Genomic DNA, 21,552 nt, shown 5'->3' with positions numbered 1-21,552 from the left:
TCCCTTTAATCTGAGATGGTGTCCTCTGGTTCTAGTTTTTCCTACAAGTGGAAACATCCTCTTCACGTTCACTCTATCCAGGCCTTGCAGTATCCTGTACGTTTCAATAAGATCCCCTCTCATCCTTCTGAACTCCACTGTGTACAGACTCAGAGTCCTCAACCGCTCCTCATACGACAAGCTCTTCATTCCAGGGATCACTCTTGTGAACCTCTTCTGGACCCTTTTCCAAGGCCTCCCTCCCTAAACCTCACTTTCCTCCATTAAGTCTTGCATAAATCCCTACTCCTTGGACCGGTTTCTGGTCACCTATCCTCACACCCCCTTCTTTTGTGCCTTGGTGTCAAATTGTATCTGAATCTCTTCTGCGCAGATTTGAAATCTAGAGGAAAACAACACAGTTTTATCTGAGGTTTGAACTGTTACTCTCGGTATCTAGAATTTGTTTAAAAGCCGAGAAAGGCGTGCATCACAATTTGTAGACGATGCCAAATTGCGGTACCGGTAATTTCAGATAATAAAGGAATTGGCAAAGGGATACTGACAAATGAAGAGGCTATAGAGCTACACACGGAATTCAAACTTCATTAAGTGAAAGTGACGATAGTCCCAGACATTGCTCTCCCCTTGAGAGCGCGGGGACTGGGGGGTGGCTTACCCCGACTGTCACCACACCTCAGGCAAGGGACAAGTTTGAGAAGTTAACCTCAAGCCAATATGGGAATTGAACCCATATTGTTGGCTTCTCCCAACATCATGGAACCAGACATTCAACCAATTTAAAAAAAAATTATTTACAGGATGTGGGCATCGCTGGTTAGACCAACATTTATTGCCCATCCAGAGTTGCCCTTCAGAAGGTGGTGGTGCCCTGCCTTGTCAAACCGCCGTAGTCGCCGAGGTTTTGTTCACCCACAGTGCTGTTAGGGAGGGAGTTCCAGAATGTCGCCCCAGCAAGTGAAGGAATGCCGATATATTTCCAAGCCAGGTTGTTGAGTGACTTGGAGGGGAACCTCCAGGTGAGGTTCCCAGGTATCTGCTGCTCTTGTCCTTCTAGATGGTAGTGATCGTGGGTGTGGAAGGTGATGTCTAAGGAACCTTGGTGAGTTACTGCAGCGCATTTGTAGATTGTACACATGGCTGCCACCGTTTGGTGGTGGAGGGAATGAATGTTTGTGGAAGGGGGAGCAATCAAGAGAGCTGCTTTGCCCTGGATGGTGTTGAGCTTCTGGTGTGTTGTTAGAGCTCCATTCCTACAGAGTGGAGAGTATTCCATCACACTCCTGACCTGTGCCTTGTAGATGGTGAGCACAGTAAGAAGTCTTACAACACCAGGTTAAAGTCCAACATGTTTGTTTCAAACAATAGCTTTCGGAGCGCAGCTCCTTCCTCAGGTGAATGAAGAGGTATGTTCCAGAAACATCTATATAGACAAATTCAAAGATGCCAGACAATGCTTAGAATGCGAGCATTTGCAGGTAATTAAGTCGTTACAGATCCAGAGATAGGGGTAACCCCAGGTTAAAGAGGTGTGAATTGTCTCAAGCCAGGACAGTTGGTAGGATTTCGCAAGCCCAGGCCAGATGGTGGGGGATGAATGTAATGCGACATGAATCCCAGGTCCCGGTTGAGGCCGCACTCATGCGTGCAGAATTGTAGCAGAATTGTATGCATTATAGCCAAGTTCCGCACACATAGGGTCAGTTGGTAACATCTGAGCTAATAAACCAGACAACACAAGTTTAAACCGCACTATCAGAGTTTGAGATTTGGAGTTTGGTTTAAAACACGGAAATATTTTATCAGTAAGAATGACCATGAAGCTGATACATTAGAATGATACAGTTAGCCATTTGCTCCTTCCACTGAGCTTCTCTATCGTCAAAAACCCAACCAATGTGTTTCAGGGTAGGGAAGATGCCTTACTTACCCCTGTCTGGAATATTAAGTGACTTTAGCGCTGCGTCACTCAAATGTGCTTTCTTAACCTCTGGATTTGGATTCTTCCAATGCGCTCCAAGCTGTTCACCCACATTTTACCCACCATAAACATGTGATCATCCAAAACCCTTCTGCCCACATCTTACCTCATGTGGTAGTCACCACTGATGTATATATTGTATATAGAGGATGTTGTTATAGGTGTTTTACGGTAAGGCCCCTGTACTACAGGTACGGGGGTAGATCCCTGCCTGCTGGCTCCGCCCAGTAGGCAGAGTATAAATATGTGTGCTCCCCGTACAGCAGCCATTTCATCAGCTGCTGTAGGAGGCCACACATCTCAGTGTAATAAAGCCTCGATTACATCCTACTCTCGTCTTTGCGTAATTGATAGTGGATCACCTCACATCAAATCCCGTTCCCAAATCACCGCTGTGCTCATTGATCTGAACTGGCCCCTCACTAAGCAAAGCCTTGATTTGTAATTCTCATCCCCGATTCGAAATCCCTTCATGCCTCTCTATCGCGGTCACCTCCTCCACTACCCGACAACATCCCTCCGCTGGTCTAATCCTGGCTTCTTATGCATTCCCGATTTTAATTGCTCCACCATTGATGCCCGAACCTTCAATTGCCGAGGCTCCAAACTCTGGAAAATTCTCCCCGAATCTCTCCACTTAATTTTCCTCTAAAGGTGATCCTTCAAACCCCTCACATTGACTAAGATTCTGGTTATTTGACTTAATATCTGCTGTGTGCTTTGGCATTATACTCCTGTGAAGCACCTGGGGACATTTATAGGGTGCTTTTCATGTAATAAAGCGATCATTGAGGCGATTTCTGAAATGGTCTCAGTTACATTAAACCACTGCAAAGAATATCCAACAGCACTTTGGGAATGCCTTGACTGCAGTTGCTGTAGCAGTTCAACACTACCTTCTGAAGGGCAATTAGGGATGAGTAAGTGCCGATCTGGTCAACAACCCTTAAACCAGGAAAACAGATGCTAAAATATTTAATATAAATGCACTTACCCCTCATAGTGACATAAAGGGGCTAGATGATCAGCATCATCCTCATGAAAATGGGCCAGAACAACTTGTTTTAACATATAGGGATTACAGTATTAGCAAACGTTCTCCAGCAAGCAAAACGGGATATACTTACTGCCCCCGGTTACATGCCATCCTTTACATTCCCTAATGGAAACATCATTGTCCAAATTAATTTGAATCCTTCCGCTGTGTGCTTTATTGTCAAAGGTAATCTAAAAAGGACAAAACAAAACTGTATAAAGAAACCAATGGCTCCAAAGAGTAGATTATTGGGGCTGCTTTAGCACACTGGGCTAAATCGCTGGCTTTGAAAGCAGACCAAGGCAGGCCAGCAGCACGGTTCAATTCCCGTACCAGCCTCCCCGAACAGGCGCCAGAATGTGGCGACTAGGGGCTTTTCACAGTAACTTCATTTGAAGCCTACTCGTGACAATAAGCGATTTTCATTATTGGTCCCTTTATAATCTTTTCATTGCGAAGGCTTCAACAATACAATTCTTCAAATGCCCTGCCCCTTATTATCTCTGTAAACCATCCCCCAAGTCCATTAACAAGCCATTTACTTTACAACCAATAGGGTTGTTAGTAAAATAACTAAACCTTTCAGTATATTTTCTTTGAAATCACACTCAGCACAGGCCGGAATAGTGTGTCCAATTCTGGATAGCATTCTTCAGGAAGGATGTCAGGGATTGGGAGAAGGTACAGAGGAGGTTTCCTGGAATGGGAGCAGGGAGGACGGATTTCAGTTTATGTGGAGAGGTTGGGGACGCTGGGATTGTTCTCCTTGGAGCAGAGAAGTGTTCAAAATCCTGAAAAGGTTTGACAAGGAGAAACTTTCTATTGGCTGAAGGGCTGGAAAGCAGATGATACAGATTTAAGGTAATTAGCAGAAGAGGTGGCAGATGAGGAGAATGTTTTTGTTTTAAGATGTAGTGAGATACGAGACAGTATTTAATGCTCCCTCCCCAGTGATTTCTGGAAAAGGGGGTGATGGGGCAAGAGTGTTAAATTGCACGGATCGCATTCCCTCCAAGTTCCGCCTGTCCCGATCCAGGTTAATTTTACACGGAATCATACCGAAGAACCGGTCTCGGAAGACTCAAGTCCTTTACTAACCCATCCTAGGGCAAGACCCCTCCAAGTTAAATGCAGAAACCCTACCAAACATGGAACATTTCCCAGACGTGAGCAACCATCTCTCCTCTGACTGACATCGATGCAGAGATCCAACATTGTATACAATCCGTGAGTGCCACCTTCAAATGTCTAAGGATCATAGAATTCACAGTGCAGAAGGAGGCCATTCAGCCAATCAAGTCTGCACCGGCCCTTAGAAAGAGCACCCCACTTAAGCCCATACCTCCACCCTATCCCCATAACCCTTCCGACCCTTTTTGGACACATGGCCAATCCACCTAATCTGCACATCTTTGGCCGAGAGTCTTTGATGACTGCGACATTCGTGCTGACATCACATCTACAAGGCAGTCGGACTCAACTTTCTATACGGCTTAGGAACATTGGAATAAGTACAGACGGCACCTCAATGCAACTGGAGAGGTACCATTACCTCTCTTGTTACCTGCACTGTAAATTCTATGATTGTATGATTCATTAACCCTGTCTGAGACGGATTCTCCATATCAGCTGGGGAGACAGGTGCAATAACATCAATGTCCTTGAAGGAGCCAAGAACACCGGCATCGAGACCATGATCATCCGCAACCAACTCCGATGAGCCAGCCACATTCTTCGTCTGTCAGAGTCCTGACTACAAACAAATCATCTTCACACAGCTCAAGGAAGGCTTCCGAACAATCAAGAGGACAATGGAAGCTTCAAAGACACCCTGAAGGCAATACAACATAGGCTCTCCCACCACCAGCGGCCTCACCCTTTCTCCTCCCCCCCCCCCCCCCCCACCCCCAGAGGTCTCCCCCTTCCCTACCCCCCCTAGGGCATCCCCTACCCGGAACTTCCCAGAAATGCGGATCCAGGAATTAGTCTCCAGCACGGTGCTGCAGTACCTCTTCTGGCCACTGCAACGCTGTGTCTAGAAGGCTGAAGAGCTGTCCTGTCAGCCTCTCAAATTGGCCAACACCTCTCCAAGGCAGGGGGCTGGATTCTCCACCACACCGCACCAGATTTCTGATTCAGCACGCCAGCGGGATACTCCATTTTGCCAGCTGGTCATTGGGGTTTCCCATTGTGGGGCAGCCCCACGCCGTCGGGAAACCCCCGGGCTGTGGGCAAAACAGAGCATCCGGCCGGTGGAGAATCCAGCCCAGGGTGTCTATCGAAGAGCGGACAGAAATCTCACCTGGTGCCACGTGGGCATGAAATGGCAGCGGGCCCGAGGGACACTCGGTATGTTCAACACCGAGGGCCCACCATCGAAAGTCCAGGCCATAACGGATATGGAACGTGCTGCCTGAAAGGGTGGAGGAAGTAGAATCTCAAAATGGAATTGGTTACTATTTAAAGAGGAGATAATCTGAAGGACTATGGGTAAAGAGTAGGGTAGTGATACAACTTTCCCCAAGAACACAGGACAAGTCTCTCACCGTAATACAGAAATCGTAACAATCTGGCAGCTCGTGACGACGGATCGTTTGTAGGTTAATTGCCTTCAGTTTGAACTGAACTTGCACCATCACAAGCCTGATACAAGGAAAAGAAAAAGAAAAACAAACACATAGAATTTACAGCGCAGAGTAGGACCTTCGGCCCATCGAGTCGATGGTGGCCCACCGAAAGAGGGACGTTTGTTTCCTTCGGATTAAAAATAAACATGGAGACACAAGTTCATTTCAAAGACAGTCAGGGAAAGCAACAAAACCTCACCTGTGGAAATGCAGAGTCAGGTTCAGCTTATTGTCCATTAAGCGTCCACTAAACAGGGGCAGGATTGGTTCAATGTCAAAGCATTCTGCATGATAGAGAGAACACTGCAGACTTTACATTGGTTAAACCTTCGGTGTTATCCATCATTTTCATTAAAGGATTGACTTAATTGGCAAGGAAATGGATGTGGGGGGAGGGGTTACGTGAGAAATACTCGCTGTTCTTTTAATGCCACACTTTTAATGCACCATCGGAGCATCGTACTGCACCATCAGACCAGATCGGAAGCAGGACTTCAACCAATCATCTCCTGATGAGAGTCTGATGGGAAAAAAGTTCCACCTAACACACAGCTCATTTAGTGGTGGCACCAAGGCGTCCTACGTCCTGTCTGGAGGCTCTAGATCGAGGGGCTAGTCGGGGTTAGCTACTTCGGACAAAGAATATTTCTTCACTCAGCAGGTTGTGATTTTTTTAGAATTCTCCACCTCAACGTGTACGCAGACTCAGTCTCCGAGTACATTCAAGTCAAGAGAGGGCATGGAATCGGAGCTGATGTTGAGGTTTAGCCGTGGTCTTACCGAATAGCAGAGCAGACTCGAGAGGCTGTATGGCTTAGGCCTGCTCTTATGTAGAGCAATCTTCCAAATTAATTAACTGTAAAGTGGAGCTCCACTTTAGAAAGAGGGATAAAGTTGCCAAATACACCCAAACCTGGACAGGGTAGAGATTGGACATTGTTTGACAGGCAGAGAACGGGCATGAGGATCGGTTTTGGGGTCAAAGTATACAGTCCATCCAGATACCAGTGTGGCTAACAGCAGCATAAAACAAATCAGTAATAGGTCACTTATTTACATATACATAGGGTCTAATGGTGGTTTTAGCCGACAGTCCTGTCTCACACCTTTTGTGGGACTGTGGTAGTATGACTAGAGGTATTACGGTAACTAGCAATGCTGAGACACCATTGGTGGGGAAGGCTCGCTGCTCATTGGCCCAATGGTATGTAACACTAGTCACCCATTGGCTAGAGCTGTAAGGTAGCTCCGCCCTGTAAGGCGGGGTATAAGAGCCCGTGTGTTCCCCACAGATTCCTTTCTGTACCTGAGATGCTGGGGAAACATCCCGTCTATTAACGCCTTCAGTTCGGACTACAACTTCGCTTCTGTGGTCAATTGATAGTGCATCAGGGACATAATGTTCCGGTTCCCCAGCTGCCTTTTTCTCGACAGAACCCGGTTCGCTGGCGGTGGAACGCTCTGCACTCATTGCTCGTCAATGGGATTTCCTATTGATGCCACCCAACGCTGCCGGGAAACCCGCGGGAGGGGGTCATTGCCAGTGGATAAGAGAATTCCCAACAGCCGGAGAATTCCAGCCTCGGTAGCAATGAGCGGAGCAGGATTCCTGATCAGCCACCGGGACCAGAAGACCCACAACAATTTCAAAAGTTGGGCAGGTGAAACGTTGGGATTTTTAGGGTGCTCACTAATCAACTCATTCCTTATCCCGAGCTAGACCTTGAGCAACAAACTTAATCTTTGTAAAATCGGCAAGCTGGAAGCATTAGGCTCGAGACCCAATTCAGTCAATACTGGGTCACTCTTTGAGAAGAATGTTCCTTTGTTGGCCCAAAAGCAGCTTTACCCTCATCATTTTTCAGAAGCACCCTTTCCAACCATCTCCCAGGTTACCAGCTGAGTGAACCAGCTCTGAACTGTTTCTATCTGTATTTATAGAACATAGAACAGTACAGCACAGACCCTTCGGCCCTCAATTTTGTGCCGAGCCATGATCACCCTACTCAAACCCAAGTATCCACCCTATACCCGTAACCCAACAACCCCCCCCTTAACCTTAATTTTATTAGGACACTACGGCCAATTTAGCATGGCCAATCCACCTAACCCACACATCTTTGGACTGTGGGAGGAAACCGGAGCACCCGGAGGAAACCCACGCACACAGGGGGAGGACGTGCAGACTCCACACAGACAGTGACCCAGCCGGGAATCGAACCTGGGACCCTGGAGCTGTGAAGCATTTATGCTAACCACCATGCTGCCCTTGCTTTTATCCTTTTGTAAATATGGAGAACTGTGCACAGTACTGCAATCAAAGGGTAGGATTATGTGATGTAAGAACATAAGAACTAGGAGCAGGAGTAGGCCATCTGGCCCCTCGAGCCTGCTCCGCCATTCAATGAGATCATGGCTGATCTTTTCTGGACTCAGCTCCACTTTCCAGCCCGAACACCGTGACCCTTAATTCTTTTATTCTTCAAAAAACTATCTTTATCTTAAAAACATTTAATGAAGGAGCCTCAACTGCTTCACTGGGCAAGGAATTCCATAGATTCACAACCCTTTGGGTGAAGAAGTTCCTCCTAAACTCAGTCCCAAATCTACTTCCCCTTACTTTGAGGCTATGCCCCCTAGTTCTGCTTTCACCCGCCAATGGAAACAACCTGCCCGCATCTATCCTATCTATTCCCTTCATAATTTTAAATGTTTCTATAAGATCCCTCTTCATGCTTCTAAACTCCAACGAGTACAGTCCCAGTCTATTCAATCTCTCCTTGTAATCCAATCCCTTCAACTCTGGATTAACCGAGTGAATCTCCTCTGCACACCCTCCAGCGCCAGTACGTCCTTTCTCAGGTAAGGAGACCAAAACTGAACACAATACTCCAGGTGTGGCCTCACTAACACCATATACAATTGCAGCATAACCTCCCCAGTCTTAAACTGCAACCTCTAGCAATGAAGGACAAAATTCCATTTGCCTTCTTAATCACCTGTTGCACCTGTAAACCCACTTTTTGCGACTCGTGCACTAGCACACCCAGGTCTCTCTGCACAGCAACATGTTTTAATATTTTATCATTTAAATAATAATCCGTTTTGCTGTTATTCCTACCAAAATGGATAACCTCACATTTGTCAACATTGTATTCCATCTGCCAGACCCTAGCCCATTCAGTTAACCTATCCAAATCCCTCTGCAGACTTCCAGTATCCTCTGCACTTTTTGCTTTACCACTCATCTTAGTGTCGTCTGCAAACTTGGACATATTGCCCTTGGTCCCCAAGTCCAAATCATCTATGTTGTGCCAACAAGTTGACCAATCAGGTTGGGAAGCTGTGGCCACGATTGGGAGCGAGGGCAGTATTGCAGTGCAGGAAGATGACCTCCTTCATGCAGCCAGGGTAAGTCTGCCCGATGTGTCCCACTGCACCTCTAACACACCCATCACACCCCCATGGCGATCTCGCTCCCAACCACCTCGCTGGGTCCCAGCACTTCTTCTGTCACTCTTCCCTCCCCATAATCCTCCCATCATCTCCTCCGCTCCTCACATCCCCACTCACCTCCCGCACGTGCCTGAATTCATTGCCATCTGACCTGGCACAAGTCCCACCTACACTCTCCCCATTTGTCTCATTTCAGGAAAAGGTCGAGCACATCTTGTGTGAGCAAAGCCAAGCGAAGCGATGCCAGAGCCCAAGACCCTTCCCCTTTGAGAAGAGGGAGCTTGAGCTGGCCGGCGAAAAGCAGGATTGCACTTGTGTCAAGGGCCAGGTGGATGGAAGGGACAAAAGCAAGAACCCTCAACACATCCAACCATAGAGCAAGCTTCATGTGAGTTCACCTTATCCCATCAGTCTGCTCCAGTGACACGCTAATGCCATCTCGCTTCCCTTGCAGGTTAATCAGCAGACCTGCCCAGACCATCCTCTCATTCTCTAGAGGCCACAGACCCAAGCAGCTCCAAGGGAGACATCTCAGAGACGAGCACCGAAGAGACGTCACACCTGACGCCCGCACCCATTATGAGCGGGGGGGGGAATTTAGCAGGAAGCAGGTTTCTGGGTCACTCACTGGTGAGCACCTCACACCCGATGATCAACAACAGGCAGGGGCAGTGACAGCCCAGGGATCCAGCACCCAGAGGAATGCCGGAGCCCAGGACTCTACTGAGCCCCAATTCAATGACGTGCCCCTGAGTTCAGTCATCCCCGAGCTGCTGGAGCTACTTCGGTAGAATCACGATTATCAAGGAAGGATGGCAGCTTCCCTCCCTTGGCTGCAAGGCTGACTGGTGGACTTCCATCATTTGGCCCTTTGAGCCTGCTCCACCATTCATGATGACTATCCAACTCATTAGCCTAATCCCGCCTTCTCCCCCCCCCCCCCCCCCCGTATCCTTTGACCCCCAAGTGCTATATCCAACTGCTTCTTGAACACATACAATGATTGGGCTTCAACTACTTCCAGTAGGCTCACTACTCTCTGGGTGAAGAAATGTCTCCTCATCTCCATCCTAAATGGTCTACCCTGTATCTTTAGACTGTGACCCCTGGTTCTGGACACCCCCACCATCGAGAACATCCTTCCTGCATCTACCCTGTCCAGTCCGGTTAGAATTTCACAGGTTTCTGAGAGATTCCCCCCTCTCAGTTTTCTGAACTCCAGCAAATACAATCCTAACCAATTCAATCTTTCCTCGTACATCTGTATCAGGTTACCAGCTGAGTGAACCAGCTCTGAACGGTTTCTATCTGTATTTATAGAACATAGAACAGTACAGCACAGAACAGGCCCTTCGGCCCTCAATGTTGTGCCGAGCCATGATCACCCTACTCAAACCCAAGTATCCACCCTATACCCGTAACCCAACAACCCCCCCCCCCCCCTAACCTTAATTTTATTAGGACACTACGGGCAATTTAGCATGGCCAATCCACCTAACCCGCACATCTTTGGACTGTGGGAGGAAACCGGAGCACCCGTAGGAAACCCACGCACACAGGGGGAGGACGTGCAGACTCCACACAGACAGTGACCCAGCCGGGAATCGAACCTGGGACCCTGGAGCTGTGAAGCATTTATGCTAACCACCATGCTACCCTGCTGCCCTTGCTTTTATCCTTTTGTAAATATGGAGAACTGTGCACAGTACTGCAATCAAAGGGTAGGATTATGTGATGTAAGAACATAAGAACTAGGAGCAGGAGTAGGCCATCTGGCCCCTCGAGCCTGCTCTGCCATTCAATTAGATCATGGCTGATCTTTTCTGGACTCAGCTCCACTTTCCAGCCCGAACACCGTGACCCTTAATTCTTTTATTCTTCAAAAAACTATCTTTATCTTAAAAACATTTAATGAAGGAGCCTCAACTGCTTCACTGGGCAAGGAATTCCATAGATTCACAACCCTTTGGACGAAGAAGTTCCTCCTAAACTCAGTCCTAAATCTACTTCCCCTTACTTTGAGGCTATGCCCCCTAGTTCTGCTTTCACCCGCCAATGGAAACAACCTGCCCGCATCTATCCTATCTATTCCCTTCATAATTTTAAATGTTTCTATAAGATCCCTCTTCATGCTTCTAAATTCCAACGAGTACAGTCCCAGTCTATTCAATCTCTCCTTGTAATCCAATCCCTTCAACTCTGGATTAACCGAGTGAATCTCCTCTGCACACCCTCCAGCGCCAGTACGTCCTTTCTCAGGTAAGGAGACCAAAACTGAACACAATACTCCAGGTGTGGCCTCACTAACACCATATACAATTGCAGCATAACCTCCCCAGTCTTAAACTGCATCCCTCTAGCAATGAAGGACAAAATTCCATTTGCCTTCTTAATCACCTGTTGCACCTGTAAACCCACTTTTTGCGACTCGTGCACTAGCACACCCAGGTCTCTCTGCACAGCAACATGTTTTAATATTTTATCATTTAAATAATAATCCGTTTTGCTGTTATTCCTACCAAAATGGATAACCTCACATTTGTCAACATTGTATTCCATCTGCCAGACCCGAGCCCATTCAGTTAACCTATCCAAATCCCTCTGCAGACTTCCAGTATCCTCTGCACTTTTTGCTTTACCACTCATCTTAGTGTCGTCTGCAAACTTGGACATATTGCCCTTGGTCCCCAAGTCCAAATCATCTATGTTGTGCCAACAAGTTGACCAATCAGGTTGGGAAGCTGTGGCCACGATTGGGAGCGAGGGCAGTATTGCAGTGCAGGAAGATGACCTCCTTCATGCAGCCAGGGTAAGTCTGCCCGATGTGTCCCACTGCACCTCTAACACACCCATCACACCCCCATGGCGATCTCGCTCCCAACCACCTCGCTGGGTCCCAGCACTTCTTCTGTCACTCTTCTCTCCCCATAATCCTCCCATCATCTCCTCCGCTCCTCACATCCCCACTCACCTCCCGCACGTGCCTGAATTCATTGCCATCTGACCTGGCACAAGTCCCACCTACACTCTCCCCATTTGTCTCATTTCAGGAAAAGGTCGAGCACATCTTGTGCGAGCAAAGCCAAGCGAAGCGATGCCAGAGCCCAAGACCCTTCCCCTTTGAGAAGAGGGAGCTTGAGCTGGCCATCGAGAAGCAGGATTGCACTTGTGTCAAGGGCCAGGTGGATGGAAGGGACAAAAGCAAGAACCCTCAACACATCCAACCGTAGAGCAAGCTTCATGTGAGTTCACCTTATCCCATCAGTCTGCTCCAGTGACACGCTAATGCCATCTCGCTTCCCTTGCAGGTTAATCAGCAGACCTGCCCAGACCATTCTCTCATTCTCTAGAGGCCACAGACCCAAGCAGCTCCAAGGGAGACGTCTCAGAGACGAGCACCGAAGAGACGTCACACCTGACGTCCGCACCCATTATGAGCGGGGGGGAATTTAGCAGGAAGCAGGTTTCTGGGTCACTCACTGGTGAGCACCTCACATCCGATGATCAACAACAGGCAGAGGCAGTGACAGCCCAGGGATCCAGCACCCAGAGGAATGCCGGAGCCCAGGACTCTGAGCCCCAATTCAATGACGTGCCCCTGAGTTCAGTCATCCCTGAGCTGCTGGAGCTACATCGGTAGAATCACGATTATCAGGGAAGGATGGCAGCTTCCCTCCCTTGGCTGCAAGGCTGACTGGTGGACTTCCATCATTTGGCCCTTTGAGCCTGCTCCACCATTCATGATGACTATCCAACTCATTAGCCTAATCCCGCCTTCTCCCTGCCGCCCCCCCCCCCCCCCATATCCTTTGACCCCCTTTCGCCCCAAGTGCTATATCCAACTGCTTCTTGAACACATACAATGATTGGGCTTCAACTACTTCCAGTAGGCTCACTACTCTCTGGGTGAAGAAATGTCTCCTCATCTCCATCCTAAATGGTCTACCCTGTATCTTTAGACTGTGACCCCTGGTTCTGGACACCCCCACCATCGAGAACATCCTTCCTGCATCTACCCTGTCCAGTCCGGTTAGAATTTCACAGGTTTCTGTGAGATTCCCCCCCCTCAGTTTTCTGAACTCCAGCAAATACAATCCTAACCAATTCAATCTTTCCTCGTACATCTGTACTGTCATCCCAGGAATCAGTCTGGTAAACCTTGTTGCATTCCCTCTACAGCCAGAACATCCTTCTCAGATGAGGAGACCAAAACTGCACACAATATTCCAGATTTGGCCTCACCAATGCCCTGTATAATTGCAGCAACACATCCCTGCTCCTGTACTCAAATCCTCTCACAATAAAGGCCAGCATATCATTTGCTTTCTTTACCGCCTGCTGTACCTACATGCTTACCTTCAGTGACTGGTGTATGAGGACACCCAAGTCTCGTTGCACAAAACCCTCTCCTAAATTATGGCCATTCAGATAGTCTGCCTTCTTGTTTTTGCTACCAAAGTGGATAACCTCGCATTAATCTAAATTATACTGCATCTGCCATTCATTTGTCCACTCATTCAACTTGTCCAAATCATAGAACATAGAACAATACAGCGCAGTACAGGCCCTTCAGCCCTCAATGTTGCACCGACATGGAAAAAAAAACTAAAGGCCATCTAACCTACACTATGCCCTTATCATCCATATGCTTATCCAATAAACTTTTAAATGCCCTCAATGTTGGCGAGTTCACTACTGTTGCAGGTAGGGCATTCCACGGCCTCACCACTCTTTGCGTAAAAAACCCACCTCTGACCTCTGTCCTATATCTATTACCCCTCAATTTAAGGCTATGTCCCCTCGTGCTAGCCACCTCCATCCGCAGGAGAAGGCTCTCGCTGTCCACCCTATCTAACCCTCTGATCATTTTGTATGCCTCTATTAGGTCACCTCTTAACCTTCTTCTCTCTAACGAAAACAACCTCAAGTCCATCAGCCTTTCCTCATAAGATTTTCCCTCCATACCAGGCAACATCCTGGTAAATCTCCTCTGCACCCGTTCCAAAGCTTCCACGTCCTTCCTATAATGAGGCGACCAGAACTGTACGCAATACTTGTTGGGCAGCAGGGTAGCATGGTGGTTAGCATAAATGCTTCACAGCTCCAGGGTCCCAGGTTCGATTCCCGGCTGGGTCACTGTCTGTGTGGAGTCTGCACGTCCTCCCCCTGTGTGCGTGGGTTTCCTCCGGGTGTTCCGGTTTCCTCCCACAGTCCAAAGATGTGCGGGTTAAGTGGATTGGCCATGCTAAATTGCCCGTAGTGTCCTAATAAAAGTAAGGTTAAGGGGGGGGTTGTTGGGTTACGGGTATAGGGTGGATATGTGGGTTTGAGTAGGGTGATCATGGCTCGGCACAACATTGAGGGCCGAAGGGCCTGTTCTGTGCTGTACTGTTCTATGTTCTATGTTCTATGTTCTATGTTCTATGTTCTATGTTCTATGTTCTATGTTCTATGTTCTATGTTCTATGTTCTATGTTCTATGTTCTATGTTCTATGTTCTATGTTCTATGTTCTATGTTCTATGTTCTATGTTCTATGTTCTACTCCAAATGCGGCCGTACTAGAGTTTTGTACAACTGCAACATGGCCTTATGGCTCCGGAATTCAATCCCTCTACCAATAAAGGCCATCACACCATAGGCCTTCTTCACAACCCTATCAACCTGGGTGGCAACTTTCAGGGATCTATGTACATGGACACCGAGATCCCTCTGCTCATCCACACTACCAAGAATTTTACCATTAGCCAAATATTCCTTATTCCTGTTATTCTTTCCAAAGTGAACCACCTCACACTTCTCCACATTAAACTCCAGTTGCCACCTCTCAGCCCAGCTCTGCAGCTTATCTATGTCCCTCTGTAACCTGCAACATCCTTCCGCACTGTCTACAACTCCACCGACTTTACTGTCGTCTGCAAATTTACTCACCCATCCTTCTGCGCCCTCTTCGAGGTCATTTATAAAAATGACAAACAGCAACGGCCCCAGAACAGATCCTTGTGGTACGCCACTCGTAACTGAACTCCATTCTGAACATTTCCCATCAACCACCACTCTCTGTCTTCTTTCAACTAGCCAATTTCTGATCCACATCTCTAAATCACCCTCAATCCCCAGCCTCCGTATTTTCTGCAATAGCCGACCGTGGGGAACCTTATCAATCACCCTGAAGGATCTCTGCATCCTCCTCACAGCTCACCCTCCCACCCAACTTTGTGTCTTATGCAAACTTGGAGACATTATATTTTGTTCCCTCATCTAAATCATTAATATATACTGTGAATAGCTGGGGTCCCAACACCGAACCCTGCGGTACCCCACTAGTCACTGCCTGCCAATTTGAAAAAGACCCGTTTATTCTTACTGTTTGTTTCCTGTCTGCCAATCAGTTTTCTATTGATCTCAATGCACTACCCCTAATCCCATGCGCTTTAAATTTACACACCAATCTCTTACGCGGGACTTTGTCAAAAGCCTCCAGAAAGTCCAAATAAACCACATCCACTGGCTCCCCCTCATCAACTGTACTTGTTACATCCTCAAAGAATCCCAGCAGATTTGTCCAGCATGATTTCCCCTTCATAAATCCATGCTGACTGTCCGATCCTGCCACTGTTTTCTAAGTGTTCTGCTATAAAATCTTTGACAATGGATTCTAGAATTTCCCCCACTACTGACGTCAGGCTGACTGGTCTATAATTCCCTGTTTTCTCTCCACCTCCCTTTTTAAATAGTGGAGTTACATTAGCTACCGTCCAATGTGTTTGAACTATTCGAGAATCTGCAGAATCCTGGAAGGTGACCATCCACTATTTCTAGGGCCATTCCCTTTAATACTTGGGGATGTAGATTATCGAGCCCTGGGGATTTATCCACCTTCAATTTCCCTAACACTATTTCTCTACTAATATCCCTCTCCTTCAATTCCTCCCACTCACTAAACCCTGTGTTCCCCAACATTTCTGGTATCTTATGCATGTTCTCATTTGTGAAGACAGAACCAGTGTATATATTTAGTTGCTCAACCATTTGTTTATCCCCCATTATAAGTTCCCCTGTTTCTGACTGTAAGGGACCTACATTTGTCTTCACCGATCTTTTTCTCTTCACACACCTATAGAAACTTTTACAGTCAGTTTTTATGATCCTTGAGGGCAGCACATGGCACAGTGGTTATCACGGCTACCTCACGGCACTGAGGACCCGGGTTTGAATCCCAGCCCTGGGTCACTGTCTGTGTGGAGTTTGCACATTCTCCTCGTGTCTGCGTGGGTTTCACACCCACAACCCAAAGATGTGCAGGTTGGGTGGATTGGTCACGCTAAATTGCCCCTTCATTGGAAAAAATAATTGGATACTTTAGATTTTTTTTTAAATTCTGTTCCTTACAAGCTTAGTCTCATATTCTATTTTCCCCTTCCTAGCCAAATTCTAACCTGCTCCCAATCCTCAGACCGGTTGTTTGTCATGGTCAATTTGTGGGCTTCTTCCTCTGATTGAATACTATCCCTAATCTGCCTTGCAATCCATGGATTGGCCACTTTTCCCCCATTTTACTTTAGTGCCAGGCTGAATAAACAATTGTTGAGTTCCCCCCATGCATTCACTGAATGTTTGCCATTGCCTATCCACGGTGATCCCTTTAAGTAATGTTTCCCAATCGATCACAGCCAACTCATCCCTCATATCATCGTAGTTTCCTTTATTAAGATTCAGGACTCGAGTCTCAGAATCAACTACCTCACTCTCCATCTTGTTGAAAAAATTCTATCATATTACGGTCACTTATCCCCCAGGGACCTCGCACAACTAGATTGCCAATGACTCCATTTTCATTAAACAGTACCCAGTCTAGGATGGCCTGTTCTCGGGTTCCTCAATGTATTGGTCCAGAAAACCACCCCGTATACACTCCAGGAATTCCTCCTCTTATGATATTGTGACTAATTTGATTTGCCCAATCTAAAATCACCCATAGTTACAGATGCTCCATAATTGCACGCGTCTCTAACTTCCTGCTTAATGACATTCCCAATCACCACTGCAGTTAGGGGGTCGACGTACATCGCCCACTAACATGTTCCTTAGCTCAACAGAGCTAATATCTTTCCTCACCATTCCATTAATTTCTTCTTTAACCAGCACTGCTACTCCACCGCTTTTTCCTTTCTGTCTGTCCTTCCTAAATACTCAATACCCCTGGATCTTCCATTCCCATCCCTGGTCACCCTGCCGTAACCACGATTATATGATACCCATTTACATCTATTTGCATGATTAGTTCATCCGCTTTATTATGAATGCTCCATGCGTTAAGGCACACAGCCTTTTTAACATTACTATGTTTTTCACTGTGACCCTGTTTGAACCTGGCCCTTGGTTTCTCTGCCCCCCATCGCTTTTCTTATTCCCCATTCTGTTTTTGTTTTGTTCCTCATTTCCTCCTCCTCTGACTCCTTGCATAGGTTCCCATCCCCCTGCCCTTTTACGCTTAAACCCTCCCCAGCCACTCGAGGAGATACTCCCCCTAGGGCATCAGTCGCGGTCCTGCCCAATTTGTACTGGTCCCAATGCCCCAGGAATCTTGAAACCCTCCCCCTGACACCATCTCTTCAGCCATGTATTCATCCGATATATCCTGCTATTTCTACTCTATCAAGGACGTGGCACTGGTAGTAAATCGGGAGATCACTACCTCGGAGGTCAGACTTCTGAACTTTCTTCCTTTGCCTTCTGTACGAGGAGATGGTGACATCACAATGATGCAATGAGGCCGACACTGCGAGGATGCCATCCGCATAGCAGACCTGCACGCCATGGTTTGGGAGATGTCCACGCCATGGTTTGGGAGATGTCCACGCCATGGTTTGGGAGATGTCCACGCCATGGTTTGGGAGATGTCCACGCCATGGTTTGGGAGATGTCCACGCCATGGTTTGGGAGATGTCCACGCCATGGTTTGGGAGATGTCCACGCCATGGTTTGGGAGATGTCCACGCCATGGTTTGGGAGATGTCCACTCCATGGTTTGGGAGATGTCCACGCCATGGTTTGGGAGATGTCCACGCCATGGTTTGGGAGATGTCCACGCCATGGTTTGGGAGATGTCCATTCCATGGTTTAAGAGATGTCCATTCCATGGTTTGGAGACGTCCATTCCATGGTTTGGAGACGTCCATTCCATGGTTTGGAGACGTCCATTCCATGGTTTGGAGACGTCCATTCCATGGTTTGGAGACGTCCATTCCATGGTTTGGAGACGTCCATTCCATGGTTTGGAGACGTCCATTCCATGGTTTGGAGATGTCCATTCCATGGTTCAGCTCATGACCTCCATGGCTGAAGGCATAAGCTCCACCATTCAGGGCTTCAACCCGTGCAGGCATCAGTGGAATCTGAGAGCGTCAGAGGACGATGGGTCTTCTGGATCTCACTCCAGCTGCTCCTCTGTCCCATCGAGAAGCCCAGGGGGCCTCCAGGCAGCCGAAGTGAAAAAGATCGGCAGGTGCGCAGCCTGGGGCTTTCCACCGAGGAGACCGTGGATGGGGGTGTCCAGCCCATCTTAAACCCCCCTCCCCATGAGTGATGTACTTCCAGCCCAGAACGACGAGGGGGCAGCACTGCAACACCCATGCTGTCCAAAATCAGCTCCGGACCCTCATGGTCCCAGACCCACTAGGGAACGTCCGCCAAGATCATCTCAGGCAACAGGGCCTGGCAGACAGCAGATCACCTCAACCTCAGCTGTAGTTCCTGGGGATGCACCTCGACGTAGCAGGAGGGTGAGGAAGGCCAAGAAAAGATAGGCACATACTGGGCATAGGTGAACCTAGGCATGAGCAGAGATAAGAGTCACAAATGTAATAACAAGCTCCTTAGAGAGTCTGTCTACCTCATCATTGGGTGGACAAACACACCTAGACCACTGATCCCGGAGGCTGTAGTAGCTGAGATGGATCAGACCGCTGATCCCGGAGGCTGTAGTAGCTGAGATGGATCAGACGGCTGATCCCGGAGGCTGTAGTAGCTGAGATGGGTCAGACCGCTGATCCCGGAGGCTGTAGTAGCTGAGATGGATCAGACCGCTGATCCCGGAGGCTGTAGTAGCTGAGATGGGTCAGACCGCTGATCCCGGAGACTGTAGTAGCTGAGATGGATCAGACCGCTGATCCCAGAGGCTGTAGTAGCCGGGATGGATCAGACCGCTGATCCCGGAGGCTGTAGTAGCTGAGATGGATCAGACCGCTGATCCCGGAGGCTGTAGTAGCTGAGATGGGTCAGACCGCTGATCCCGGAGGCTGTAGTAGCTGAGATGGATCAGACCGCTGATCCCGGAGGCTGTAGTACCCGAGATGGGCCATGCAGCCCATCTGGGCCTCTGGATGACCTCTTTCAGTGGCAGGCCCCACTCACTGTCAGGCAGGAGTCAGACATTTCATAGAGAATTAGAGAATTATCGCTTTGTCCTCATTGCACGTCATCATCATTCTCCTGCAGTGTCCAGTCATTTTGCTTTCACGCCCATTAATGTTGCCAACATCATGATGCTGGACCAAGTGAGAAGGTGCGAGGCCCCATGGGGGGGGTTTAAAAAACCCAGGGGTCTTGACACCCTAGTCCTGGCCCTCCCCAAAGTGAGGGGCAATGGCGGCATCTCAAACCCTGGCTGGCCATCCTCCAAGGTCCTTCCCCTGCATGTTGCCCCTCGCCCCCCTCCTCATCCGAGATATGGTGCTTCTTCATGACCATCTCATCCGGGTGTGGAGGGAGTGGAGGGAGTGGAAACCTTAACGGTTTATAAACAGGGTTTCATGTCGCCATGGGGAACACAGGACCACACGGGGGCAGTCTATACAAAGAACAAAGTAAATTACAGCACAGGAACAGGCCATTCGGCCCTCCCAGCCTGCGCCGATCCAGATCCTTTATCTAAACCTGTCTCCTATTTTCCAAGGTCTACTTCCCTCTGTTCCCACCCATTCATATACCTGTCCAGATGCATCTTAAATGATGCTATCGTGCCCGCCTCTACCACCTCCGCTGGTAAAGCGTTCCAGGCACCCACCACCCTCTGCGTAAAAAACTTTTCACGCACATCTCCCTTAAACTTTCCCCCTCTCACCTTGAAATAGTGACCCCTTGTAACTGACACCCCCACTCTGGGGAAAAGCTTGTTGCTATCCACCCTGTCCATACCTCTCATACTTGTGTAGACCTCAATCAGGTCCCCCCTCAACCTCCGTCTTTCCAACAAAAACAATCCTAATCTACTCAACCTTTCTTCATAGCTAGCACCCTCCATACCAGGCAACATCCTGGTGAACCTCCTCTACACCCTCTCCAAAGCATCCACATCCTTCTGGTAATGTGGCGACCAGAACTGCACGCAGTATTCCAAATGTAATATGTAAATATGACATCCCGCATCTGGGATAGGCCAGCTATGCAGATGAAACCCTTTGCCCTGGCATCCTCGTTCGTCTGGTCCCCACCAAAGTTCATGTACAAGTGGACCTTCACAAATAACGCATCAGTCACCTCCTGTATGCACGGCAAAATGAGAGATGCCTCATAGGTCTCCAGTCCAAGGCCAGAAATATGAGCCACCTACACAGAAGTTCAAAGCAGCTGTAACTTTCGGGGCCAAAGGCAATGGGTGACCTCCCAGTCCGTATGGTGCCACTCCTGCTTCACCTGGCACAGGTGGTCCATTATCCCTCGCAGCCGCCTCCGGGCCTCTGACATTTGGGGTTATGATGCTGTCCAATGGTAGGCCCGTGACTGGTAGTGTCTCCTCAGTCTGTGACCCTGCACCTAGTACATCAACGAGCCCCCCCCCCCCCCCCTCCCCCCCCTCAGAGTAAGGCGTAAGGGCAGCTGAGTGCATTCAATGAACCTGCGTTCTAATCTCATAGGGGAATGAGACACTGCCGTCTGTGATGTCCTTAACAGGGTGCCTGAGGAACGCATTCACCCTCACTCATTGAATTGGGGGAGCATCGATGTCACGTCTGTTACGGAGAGGTGAGTATTGGCCTTAAAGATCGATGCTTGGTGGCTAACCTCCCAAAGGGTTAACTATTGGGTGCCAATGAGTCAATGAGTGGCACACTCATACATTGTGATACTGACTAAATTGGCACAATTGACTCGTCAAGGGTCAGGAATCCCATCCAAGGACTGTGCTATCACCACCACCACAAACACAGCAATGAAGACGACACAGGAAGCACTGCCAGCGTAGCAGCTGTCAGACCCCTTTACACCTAGAGGCACACAGACACGAAGGGCCCGCTAAGGCCTAGGAGCAGCCCTATCGCGCACACCCACCCCCCCCCCCCGTTCCCGAGATGCCGAGATTGGCCCCTGGCGGTTCCCAGCCTCCTCTCTGGTGCCCCCTCTGCAATTGACACCCTGGAGGCGATACGGGCCAGAATGCTCACCTCCGTA

General features: G+C 48.5%; 1 protein-coding gene across 7 annotated transcripts in view; it reads right to left on the bottom strand.

Annotated features, from left to right (window-relative positions):
• LOC119964323 (mucolipin-3-like) overlaps nt 1-21,552 on the bottom strand; it is a 64,427-nt gene that overhangs the window by 19,800 nt on the left and 23,075 nt on the right. For 6 of the 7 annotated variants that reach the window (XM_038793628.1, XM_038793629.1, XM_038793627.1 and 3 more), the window contains exons 5-7: nt 5,844-5,928; nt 5,564-5,660; nt 3,109-3,208 (exon numbers count right to left, since the gene is read on the bottom strand). The exons of the other annotated variant lie outside the window; for it this stretch is intronic. In XM_038793628.1, coding sequence (XP_038649556.1) covers nt 3,109-3,208; nt 5,564-5,660; nt 5,844-5,928 — 282 coding nt within the window. The remainder of the gene's footprint in view (nt 1-3,108; nt 3,209-5,563; nt 5,661-5,843; nt 5,929-21,552) is intronic. 7 annotated transcript variants of the gene reach the window in all.

The sequence above is a fragment of the Scyliorhinus canicula genome, chromosome 4 (assembly GCF_902713615.1).
Source record: "Scyliorhinus canicula chromosome 4, sScyCan1.1, whole genome shotgun sequence".
Taxonomy (NCBI): Eukaryota; Metazoa; Chordata; class Chondrichthyes; order Carcharhiniformes; family Scyliorhinidae; genus Scyliorhinus; species Scyliorhinus canicula.
Note: the sequence above shows the minus strand (reverse complement) of the source record. Positions and strands in the feature narration are given on the sequence as shown.